This window comes from Oratosquilla oratoria, chromosome 2 (assembly GCF_046742065.1).
Source record: "Oratosquilla oratoria isolate Oo_2021 chromosome 2, ASM4674206v1, whole genome shotgun sequence".
Lineage (NCBI taxonomy): Eukaryota > Metazoa > Arthropoda > Malacostraca > Stomatopoda > Squillidae > Oratosquilla > Oratosquilla oratoria.
Window position 1 is genome coordinate 42,055,682 of NC_134778.1, and position 12,603 is coordinate 42,068,284.

The window sequence follows — 12,603 nt, forward strand, 5'->3', positions numbered from 1 at the left end:
AGTAAGCTTGAGGATTTGTGTTCCAATTCCACAGACTTTCTGAACAATGAAGTGATTATAACTGGCGACTTGAATACTCATGTAGAATCAACCTCGAATACTCTGCATAATGCGCTAAAGTCATTCTGTTCAATGAATGATCTGAAACAAATTATCACAGAACCCACCAGAGTATGTGCCACTGCTAATTCTGTAATTGATCTTATTTTGGTATCAGATGTTCAGAAAATATGTTCTAGTGGAGTAATTGATATTGGTTTGAGTGACCATAGAGCAACGTATTGTATCAGGAAAGTTTCCAAACAACAAATCAATCAGCATAAAACCATAAAAGTTCGTTCTCTTAAGCATTACAGCAAGGAATTGTTCTGCGAAAGGTTGTCCGAGGTTAACTGGTTTTCAGTCGTCAATTGTACAGATGTTGATCAAGCTTGGAATAATTTTAAAGCACTGTTCAAGGGGGTATTAGACAAATTAGCTCCAGTAAAATCAATCAGAATAAAACAACGTTCCGAGCCGTGGTTTTCTGGTGACATCTTGAAAATGATCAACAGGAGAGATAAGGCTTTAAAAGAGTATAAGAAAACAAAAGATCAATCTGTTTTCGCTATGTATAAGAAGTTACGGAACGAGGTTCAGGTTATGGTAGACAGAGCTAAGGTAGGATATTACAAAGATTCTCTCCAAACCAACAAAAACAATCCCAAAAAACTATGGCAAACAATCAAACAGTTAGGTTCTTCCAAAAATCTAAAATCCAAAAGTAGTAACATTGGTCTTAATGTTAATGGGATCGTTACTTTCGACAAAGTAGCGGTGGCTAAAAAATTTAACTCCTTTTTCACCACCATTGCTACCACCCTCGTAAATAATTTACCAGTACCTTCAGGTCATTTTGGCCAAGAACACATTAACAATTATTATTGGAATAAGGGTGTATCCTATGACACCTTTGCTCTGTCTACGGTTGCTAATGTAGATGTGTATAAAATGTTGAAGACTGTTAACAGGTCTAAGGCTACCGGACTAGATAATATTCCAGCCAGATTTGTGAATGACTCAGCTGAGCAGATTACTCCCTGTATCACTCACATAATCAATACTTCGATTCAACAGGGCAAAGTTCCCAAAGATTTTAAATTAGCAAAAATTACTCCTTTGTACAAGAAGGGTAGCAAAACAGATTCCGGTAACTATAGGCCAGTCTCAGTGCTCGGTATTATATCGAAGGTCTTGGAAAGAGTTGTTTATAACCAGGTTTATGAATATATTCAAAGCAATAACTTGTTCTATGATTTACAATCAGGCTTTCGAAAATCATATTCTACTGATGCATGTTTGATCAATTTGACTGATTACATCAAAGGTGAAATTGACAGAGGTAATTACTGTGGAATGGTTATGCTAGATCTCCAGAAAGCCTTTGATACTGTAAATCATGATATTCTATTATTCAAACTACAAGCGTTAGGCTTCAAATCAGATGTTGTTAATTGGATGAGGTCTTATCTAACAGGTCGAGAACAGATTGTGAATGTAAATGGTTCAACATCAAAAGCAGCAAAAATAACATGTGGTGTCCCACAGGGTAGCATTTTAGGTCCGCTGTTGTTTCTTTTGTATGTGAATGACATGAAAGCTGCTGTGAACTGTAAACTGCTGTTGTATGCCGATGATTCAGCCTTACTAGTTTCTGGCAAAGATGTAAATAGGATTGAGACGTTACTCAGTGAAGAGTTATTGAATGTCAGCAAGTGGTTGTTGGATAACAAATTGTCTCTACATCTAGGTAAAACAGAATCCATTCTCTTTGGCTCCAATCAAAAACTCAAAAATGCTCCCAACTTCAATATCCAATGTAATGATACTAGTATTCAACCTAGGTCTGTTGTCAAATATCTTGGAACAGAAATTGATCAAAATGTGTCGGGAGAAGTTATGGCACAAAAAATAATTAAAAGGGTCAGCTCCAGAACAAAATTTTTGGCAAGAATACAAAAATACCTAGATGTAGAGACAATGAAGTTACTAGCTTCAGCCCTGGTCCAGTGTCATATTGACTATGCTTGTTCTTCCTGGTATAGCAACCTATCTAAAAAATCTAAGAGTAATCTTCAAATATGTCAAAACAAACTAATCAGGACCGTTTTGAAAATTCATCCACGTACTCATCTAGATTATACGCATTTTAAACTGTTAAATTGGTTACCTGTTGAGAAACGTGTTGCTCAGTTAAAGCTTAATCATGTTCACCAAATTGTGAACAACTCTTGTCCCAGTTATTTGTCAGATACGTTTACACTTGTCAGAAATGCTCGTTCCCTGAGAACTCGTTCTAGTAGGTCATCTGTCATTGTACCTAGGTTTCACAGTTCGTTAGGGAAAAGTACTTTCAAATACACTGGTGCTATTGCTTGGAACTCTTTACCGACCAACATTCAATCAATTGTATCTAAAAGTAGTTTTAAAAAATCAGTTAAATGTTATCTTTTAGACACTGTTCTCTCTGAAGAAAATAGTTTATATGTTTAATTTACACTTCTTATAATCCTAATTTACACTTCGTATAACCTAGCTTTTCTATGATAATCCTTTCCTAATTGTAATATGAGGACCACAGTGGAAATAAGTCTTGACTTTCTGTGCCATCCTCGGATGTACAATTATATATACTGTGTATAATATTGAGTCTTGTATGTATTGTACTTATTGTATGTATGATTGTATCCGAATAAAATTCAATTCAATTCAATTCAAAGAGTTGGTGCTAGTTTTGTTGTTGCTCTTTGTATTATTTCTAATTCTTTTATATTCTTTTTGGTACTGGGTGTCCATAGTGTTGCTGTGTATTGAGTGGGTGTATGCTTTGGCTTAGCCACTTACTTTGTAAAGGGAAGAAGGCCCTGTAGTATGAAAATAATGCTTAGTAAATAATTTGCAAATAAAAAACAGATTTTTTCAAATTTCTATTTGGAAAAGTTTTTGGTCTTCACATTGTACATGTTTGATCCTGGTAATGCATGTAAAAAATATTGAAACAATACATCAAAGATCAAATGAAATGTCTTCATCAAAACTAGAAAACTGGCTGAAGAATTCTATGTTGGCTTCTTAGAACTTTGATGGAATTTTTATGGTGATAGTCTTAGTTTCCAGGTATTCTTCTAGTCCAGCCTCACCCCTAAAGAAAAGAAAAATAGAAGAATGAACAAGAGAATGAATAAATAAATAAATGCATACATACATATACCAAAACCTCTTTTCCCCCTTACAAGGGAGGTAGCCAAAAAAAAAGGCATAAAATCTATTCCCACCCATTCCATCCCCATATACTCCACTCCCATCCACCCCCTCCCTCCCTCTTATCTTACATCTTCCTGGTTGATGGGTCATCCCTGCATATCGCTCACTGCCCTGGGTCAGAAGCAGTGTCACAAGATACAGCACATCCACAGCAAGGCCGCTTCATTAAATTGGTGACCTCCCCCCCCCTCTCTGTCCCCTAATACAGAAATGGAGACAGGGAGAAATCCCTTCAGGCTCCGTCAATTTATTTTTCATACATGCTCCTTCACCCCACATTCCCCACCCACTCCCCCTCATGCATCTCAGCATCATCCATACACTACCTTTCTCCATTCACCCCCATCTTGTCCTCTCCCATCCTTCTTCAACAGACATTTTCCTATTTCCCAATGCCCCTTTTACCCCATCCATCCATCTCATCCTTGGTTACCCTCTCATGTTCACTCCTTCCACTTATACTTTAAGTTTCATTGATAACAACTGTCCTCAGGCCCTCCCATATATCTCTTAGGGAAAAAACTTTGGGCCGTTGTCTAGGTTGTCAGTGTGGGTAGTAGTACATCCAGTAAGGCTTCCTAGTTCCCTGAACAACCTTCTGATCCAGTTTTTCCAATTTCTGCCATCAAAACATTGAAGGTAGAGGACTAGTGCTTTCTAGATAGACAAAGCTATTCATAAATCATATACTGCAAAGCAATTTCTCTTGCATTACCCAGATTCTACAAATTCTTGCAAAAATTCCTTATGGTTCACTTGACAGGAAATCCTTTAATATCAGGAATATTTCTTACATGGTTCATTTGTAAGAAGTATTTGTAAGTGTTTGTAAGAGGAGTTTGAATGTGTTTGAGATGAGGTGCCTGAGAAGTATAAGAGGGGTTACTATGCTGGATAGAGTGAGAAATGAGGTGAGGAGAACGGGTGGAAAGGGAGTTGGGAGATAGGGTTGATGAAAGAGTATTGGGATGATTTGGACACATGGAAAGAATGAGTGGAGAAAGATTAGTAAAAGAGGTATGAAAGGCAGAGGTGGAAGGAGTGAGCACAATGGGGTGACCTAGGATTAGATGGGTGGATGGGGTAAAAGGGGCATTGGTGAAGTGGGGAATGTCTGTTGAGGAAGGACAGGACAGAAGATAAAGTTGAATGGAGAATGGTTGTGTATGGCTGATGCTGTGATGCAGGAGGGGGAGTGGGTGGGGGATGGGGGGGTGAGGTAGTATGCACGAGAAATAAATTGACACAGCCCGAAGGGATTTCTCCCCATCTTCTTTTCTGCATGAGGGGGCAGAGATTTAATGAGGTGGCCTTGCTCTGGACGTGCTGTGTCTTGTGACATTGCTTCTGACCCAGGGCAGTGGACAAGATGCAGGGATGACCAGTCATCCAGGAGGTGCTAAGATAAGAGGGAGGGAAGAGGGTAGAGGGGAGTGGAGCGTGTTGGAGATGGAATGGGTAGGAGTGGTTTTTATGCCTTTAAGTTTTGGCTACCTCCCTTGTAATGGGGAAAAAGCCTTTGGTATATGTATGTAATTCTTACAAGTGGAAACATTGGTTCATAACGTCTTAGCAGTAATTTGGAACACCCTTTCTCACCTCTGGGTGCAGCTCTAAATGTGAGACAGTTTGTCACAACACATATCTACCGACTGGAAAAAATATGGCTTAAAAAGTCTGGAACCACATATAGAGCAAGTAATTCTTTGAGCAAGTTTCACTGGAGTTCAATATCTATAGCCCAGTGGTACTCTGCAGATTTAGTTCTGAATGTGAAACTTACAAAAAATATATAAACAAATAAGCACAACCAAAGGGGGTGGCCAAGCCAAAGTATGTACCCTTACCACATCTATCCAAAACCCATTTATCATCTCTCATCTTAGCACTTCATGAATGGTCATTCCTGTCCCCTACCACACTATTAGGGTCAAGCCAATAAAGCAGGACACAGTACCTCCATAGTAGGGCTTGATAGGCAGGGTTAGGTTACCCCCACAATTTCATTATATGGAAATTCCTTCCTCACCCACTTGAAAACTTTACTGCACAGACAAGAACATCTCTTTGGGCCACATCATTCTTTCATCCATTCACAATCTCTCTATTCACTTTATCTTTTGTAGTCTCTTAAGAGCATCAAATTCACCCCTTTATGGGCCAATCCATACACCTCATTCTTGATCCTCTCAAGCTCAGTGCACTTCTGCTTTCTCATTTATTGCAAGTCTTTCCTTGTTAATACTTTCAATATGCATAAACTACCCCAACACTCTCTGATCTACCCCATCTAACACCTCTCTTTCCATCCATATTCTTTGCATCACCACATTTCTCACTCTATCCATCTTTGTAACATCCACCATATTTCTTAAACATATTCAGGCTCTTCCTTTCCTCTTCCCTCAAATTCCAAGTCTTTGCTCCATAGTGTTCCATGAGTACAATCACTTCTTCATACAATCTATTTGCATTGATTTACAGATACCTATTTTTTATAGTACTTCATTCCATCCATTTACTTGTCTCCTTTACTCTAACTTTCAACACAACTCTATTCCTTGCTACATATGCCCCAATTACTTAAAGCTCTCCACTTCCATCTACAACAACCTTCACAATATCTGTCAACCATATCAAATAAATACAAATAATTAAACAAGTAAACAAGTAGATTAATTAACAAGTTAATAAAGACCTGTCACTAATTTAGTTTGTATGCAATTGCAGCATGAGGTGGCTCGCCATCACATTCATCCTTTTACTCTTTTCCTGATTTATTGCACCATGTTTCTTCCCCTGTAATAGTCACTTCATTCTCAGTACAACCCCCTCATAGATTATCTTGTCACTTTAGTCTATTCTTTTCCACATGACTAGTTTCTATCTTAACACATCCAAGACTCAAATGTATTTTTTTCTGCAATTAGCTTTTTCCTTTGTTGCAAGGGATAGATATCTTGTGTAACTATCAAACATCATACTTACAGTTCACGTCCTTGGCCTGACTGCTTGTATCCTCCTACAGGACTCTGGGGCTGACAAAGGTCATAAGTATTGACCCTGCAATTATCATAACATTATGATGGATGTCTACATACAGTCATCTAGGAAAGCAATTATATATTATTTCTCTTTGAATCTCATTTAGTGTAAAAATTTCCTCTCCCCAGCTCACCATACAGATCCACTCTTGATTCCCTGTGCAAACATGAGAGCTTTGTTGATGTCTTTGGTGATAACTCCAGAAGCCAAACCATAGGTTGTCTTGTTGGCACGGTCAATAACCTCATCCATAGTTGAGAACTTCAAGATAGATTGCACAGGACCAAAAATCTAGGAGGTAGACCAATGAAGAAAATCAAGATCCAGTTAATTTTGAACAAATATTATACTATACACTATTCAACCTACTTTTATCAATACCCAAGAATATTTACCAGTGTTTTCCCATTGTAAATAGCTTTTCACAGCACTGATTATGCATATATATTTACCATTTCTCCAGTTTAATTTCTTTTTTTTTTATGAAGCACACTGGTAGGAATTTGTGAACATTAACAAATCTAAGAAGAAATAGAAAACCTTTCTGAATCTCTAAAATTCAGATATAAACAAACATGTGCTAAGGGTTAATGGAGAGAAAAATCAGTTAAAGGATTACACAATACAATATACATATTCCAAGAGGCCCTTTCCTCCTAATAAGGGGGCCCAAATACCAACTCCCTCTAGTCCAGACCTCCAGGTAGAAATAGGGAGGGTTGAGGTGGCTTGCATCCTGCCAATATCTGAGTCTGCACTGGATCTCTGGGTCATCCTGTGGGCCTCTGTCTCTTCTTGGACAACAATAATGTTTCACAATTTTATTTTATTTTATTTTTTTATTTTATTTATTCATCTTTTTTTTTTTTTTTTTTTTCCCACTAATACCAGTGAGGACCCTCTACTTGGCTCCTTCATCTCGGACACTTCAGATATTTTCTGGGTAATGCCCAATAATTTTATTCAACTGAGAGGCAAACTTGGCATTATGGTCTCTTTTCATCCAAGACCTCATTTCCTCTTAACCACTTCAGTACGAGTCAAATTCTCGCGTGAAGCATCAGCTGCCATATGTACATTCACCACACTACTCACATTATGAAATATAATCATTGCTATATTACTTGTTCTCTTTTACTGAGTAATAATAAACACAGAAAATGTGACCAAACCAGTTCACAGAATCCTGGGGGTAACTCATGTAAACTGCAAAAAAATAGATATATATATATACTCAAGACGCCGACAGAACACATACCCACTCACGCCTCATGACGCCTACATAGACGTCATCGTACTGAAGTGGTAAAGTCTGGCACTCCGACACAAATTCTTCTGGCACAATCTAGAACAATCTGTAAGGTACATTACTATGTTAAGGAGAGTTCATTCCCAATTCTTTCCCTTCACCTCACCTCTTCCTTTGCGATGGTCATTTCATCAGTGACATTTGAGAAGACTGTGGGCACAACAAAGAAACCCTTGCTGCCTTTCCTGATTCCTCCACACTCCAGTTTGGCTCCTTCTTTCTTTCCACTCTCAATGTATCTAAGAACCTTGTCCATCTGCACTCTATTAATCTAGCACAAAGAAAAGAAAATATGGCAACTGGTAAATTCAAGGAAGCAATATAGAGATAAAAATGATCTGTGTAAAGAATTTATTTTTGAAAATGTAATGCAATGTTAATCTTCCCCACAATTCCGTAAAATTAATTTTATAAATATTCTAGAAATGCACAATCAGCCAATCCATCTCTTTCTTGTATTACATCTATTAGCCTTGAATAGAAACACTAAGTTTGTGACACAGAATACAATGGAAGTGGCAGAAAACTAAGTGTCTTACACAAATATACATACATACATACATACATATACCAAGGCTTTTTCCCCCTTACTAGGGAGGTAGCCAAAAAGGAAAAGGCATAAAATCATTCCCACCCATTCCATCCCTGAAAACACTCCACACCCCTCCACCCTCCCTCCCATCTCAGCACCTCCCGGATGACGGGCCACCCCCGCACCCCGTCCACTGCCCTGGGTCAGAAGCAGTGTCACAAGATACAGCACATCCACAGCAAGGCCGCTTCATTAAATCGGCGACCCCCCCTCTCTGTCGCCCCATATAAGGGAGAGGACGGGGAGAAATCCCTTCGGGCTGCGTCAAAATTTTGCTCACACACACTACCCCATTCCCCCGTCCATTCCACCTCATGCATCACAGCATCCTCCACATATAACCACTCTCCACCCACCCCCGCCTTCCGTCCTCTCCCGTCCTTCCTCAACATCCATCCATCCATCTCATCCCAGGATGTCCCCCCACGTTACACAAATATAGATGGATTAATAACAGGATTGAATGGGCTGAATGATTATCTGAAGGAAAAAGAACCGGACATAATGGGAATTGTAGAAATGAAATTAAAAGGTCCACTACCACCCAACAGTGTAGGACATGATGCATATAATTATTGGATTAGAAACACAGAGACAAAACAAGAGGGTGGAGTTATGTTCCTGACTAAGAAGGATATAAACGTGAGGCGTGTCACATATGGAAAGAATACAGTAGAGATGATTATGATCAAAGTGGAAGACAGAGATAAGAAGAGCAGAAAGTTTGTGATAAATTATGTGCCTCCAAAATCAGCCTCGTGGGAAGAGAGTGAACATAAAAGTATGTTAGAAGATACAAGGATAACATTAAATAAGATAATGGAAGATGGATGAAGAATAGTTATGATGGGCGACTTTAATTGCAAAGAATTCTGCTGGGAAGAGATGACAGTAAAGGGTGGAGACGGCTCATGAGGAAATGTTCTACTCGAGATGATTATTGACCATACAATGACACAGTGAATACAGGAGAACACTAGGTATAGAAATGAAGAAGAACCATCGAGACTAGACCTAATAATCACATCTGAACCTAGAATAGTGGAAAAGATTGAATATAAAACACCAATAAGTAAAAGTGACCACATATTGATTGAACTGGAACTAAATGAGGAAAAATACATGAAAAGAAATGAACAATATAGAAAAGGAAGAATGATGTATGAAAAAACAATCTTTGATCAAATAAGAGAATTCTTTAAAAAAGAAAACTGGGAAGGAATATACAAAGAAGAAACAACAGTGGAAGAGAAATGGAATATTTTGACAAAATTTATGAAAAAAAAAGGAGTGGAAAAGTATGTCCCAAGACAAAAACAAGAAAAAGAATATGTTAAGTGCTGGTACAACCAAAGTTGTAGGGAGTTAAAAGACAAAAGAGATAAAGCTTGAACCAAATGGAAGAAAGACAAAAGACCTGAAAAATTGAAAATATATACTTGTTATAGAAATGAATATGTACAAGCGTGCAGAGAGGAAAAGAGAAAATATGAAAAAGATGTCATAGAAAAATGTAATGATCAACCAAAATTATTTTACAGATTTGTAAACAACAAACTGATAAACAAACAAGATTTGGAGCAATTAAGACAAGGAGTTGAATGAACAGAGGAAATAGAAATGGCGGAAATTATGAACAAGCATTTTAAATCAGTGTTTACAAGGGAGAACATACAACCGGAAGAGATTGAATGGAAAGAGAAAGTCCCCCCCTATGAAAGAAATAGAAGTAACAAAGAATGAAATAATGAAACACTTGAGTAATCTTGATGTCAGAAAATCGCATGGACCAGATGAAATAGCAAACTGGATTTTGAGAGAATGCAGGAATGAACTGGCAGACAAAATACATAGCATAATAAACAGTTCCTTGAAAGAAGGAAAAGTTCCAGCAGATTGGAAAAAAGCAAATATAGTACCTATATATAAAGGGGGAAATAAAGAAGACCCTACAAACTATAGACCAGTCTCTCTAACAAGTACAATAGCAAAAATTTGTGAAAGAATTGTCAAAAGTAGATGGGTAAAATATTAAGAAAAAAACAACAATGTGCTAAATCCAAGACAATTTGGATTCAGACAAGGACAATCATGCATCACCAATTTAATATGTTCCTATTCAAGGCTAATAGATATAATACAAGAGAGATGGATGGGCTGATTGTGCATTTCTAGACCTAAAAAAAGATTTTGACAAAGTACCACATAAGAAGTTGCTTAAGAAATTAGAAACTGCAGGAGGAATACAGGGCAAACTGCTTAAATGGATGGACGACTTTTTGCAAGAAAGAAAAATGAGAGTGGTGATAAGAGACACTCAAATTGGGATGAAGTAATAAGTGGTGTTCCACAAGGAACAGTTCTGGCCCCAATAATGTTTGCTATATATATTAATGATATGGATGAAGAAATTGAAAGCTATATGAGCTTCTTTGCAGATGATGCAAAACTATTAAAAAAAAAAGTGAACACTGAAGAAGATTGTGAATCACTACAGAGTGATCTAAATAAAGTATGGGAATGGAGTAGGAAGTGGGAGATGAAGTTCAATACTAAAAAGTGTAGTATAATGGAATTTGGAAAAAGCAAAAACAGAATAACAGGATCATATATATTGGGAGAAGGAATAAAAAAAGTAGAAAATGAGAAGGACCTGGGAGTCATTGTTATGAATAATATGTCACCTGAGAAACAAATGAATAAGATTTTTGGTGAAACTTATAATTTAATAAGAACAATCAAAGTGGCATTTACATACCTGGATGAAGAAATGGTGAAGAAAATTCTAATCACTCTGATAAGACCAAGATTGGAATATGCAGCAACGATGTGGTCACCAAGTACAAAAAAATGTATAAAACTTGAAAGAATACAAAAAGCAATTACAAAATTGGCACCAACACTCTCAAAACTATCATATGAAGAGAGACTAGCAAAACTTGAACTACAGACACTAGAGCAAAGAAGAGAGAGAGGAGATTTGATAGCTATTTACAGAATCATGAAAGGCATAGAAATTATTGATAGAGAGGATCTAATAAAATGGGATGATAGAAATACAAGAGGACACGGAAAAAAAATCAAGAAAGACAGCAATAGAAGAGATCTGAAAAAGAACAGCTTTCCTCACAGAGTAATAGACAGTTGGAACAAGTTAGATGAGAAAGTAGTGTGTGCAAAAACAATACATGAATTTAAAAATAGTTTAGATAAAATGAGATATGAAGACGGGACACCACAAGCATAGCTCCCCTTCCCGTAAAATACAACTAGGTAAATACATGATTGTCCTTGTCTAAATCCAAATTGCCTTGGATTTAGTACATTGTTTTTTCCAATTGCCTTACCCATCTAATTTTGATCATTCTTTCACAAATTTTAGCATCGTACTTGTAAGAGAGACTGGTCTATAGTTACTAGGGTCTTCCTTTTTCCCCCTTTATATATTGGTACTATATTTGCCATTTTCCAATATTCTGGAACTTTTCCTTCTTGCAACGAACTATGTATTCTGTCTGTTAGTTCATTCCTGCATTCTCTCAGAATCCAGTTTGCCATTTCTTCTGGTCCATGCAATTTTCTGACATTAAGATTATTCAAGCGATTCATTATCTATTTCTTTCTTCTATCTCTTTCACAGGGGCGACTTTCTCCTCCCACTCAGCATCTCTCAGTTGTATGTTCTTCCTCGTAAACACTGATTTAAAATGCTTGTTCATAATTTCTGCCATTTCTATTTCCTCTGTGTATTCAACTCCTTGTTGTAGTTTCTCTAATTCTTGTTTGTTTTTCAGTTTGTTTACAAATCTGTAAAATAGTTTTGGTTGATCTTTACATTTTTCTATGACATTTTTTTCATATTTTCTCTTTTCTTCTCTGCACACTTGTACATATTCATTTCTATAACTAGTATATATTTTCCATTTTTCAGGTCTTCTGTCTTCTTTCCATTTTATCCAGGCTTTATCCCTTTTGTCTTTTAACTCCCTACATCTTTTGTTGTGCCAACATTTTACATATCCTTTTTCTTATTTTTGTCTTGGAACACACTTTTCCACCCCTTTATAAATTTTTGTCAAAATATTCCATTTCTCTTGTACTCTTGTTTCCACCTTGTGTATCCTTTCCCAGTCTGCTTTTTGAAAGAATTATCTTATTTTAACAAAAAAAAAAAAAATCATTCATCAATCTTCCCTTTCTATATTGTTTATTTTTTTCATGTATTTTTCCTCATTTAGTTCCAGTTCAACCAATATGTGGTCACTTTTACTTATTGGTGTCTTATATTTAATATTGTCCACTGTTTTGGGTTCTGATGTGATTATTAGGTCCAGTCTCGATGGTTCTTCCTCAT

At 37.0% G+C, this 12,603-nt stretch overlaps 1 protein-coding gene across 1 annotated transcript in view; it reads right to left on the reverse strand.

The window, feature by feature from the left end:
* Positions 1 to 2,949: 2,949 nt before the first annotated feature.
* Positions 2,950 to 12,603, reverse strand: part of LOC143038575 (aldehyde dehydrogenase 1A1) — a 64,356-nt gene continuing 54,702 nt past the window's right edge. Inside the window, exons 9-12 of the mRNA XM_076207960.1 lie at positions 7,764 to 7,928; positions 6,482 to 6,639; positions 6,292 to 6,366; positions 2,950 to 3,181 (exon numbers count right to left, since the gene is read on the reverse strand). Coding sequence (XP_076064075.1) covers positions 3,112 to 3,181; positions 6,292 to 6,366; positions 6,482 to 6,639; positions 7,764 to 7,928 — 468 coding nt within the window. The 3' untranslated portion in view covers positions 2,950 to 3,111. The remainder of the gene's footprint in view (positions 3,182 to 6,291; positions 6,367 to 6,481; positions 6,640 to 7,763; positions 7,929 to 12,603) is intronic.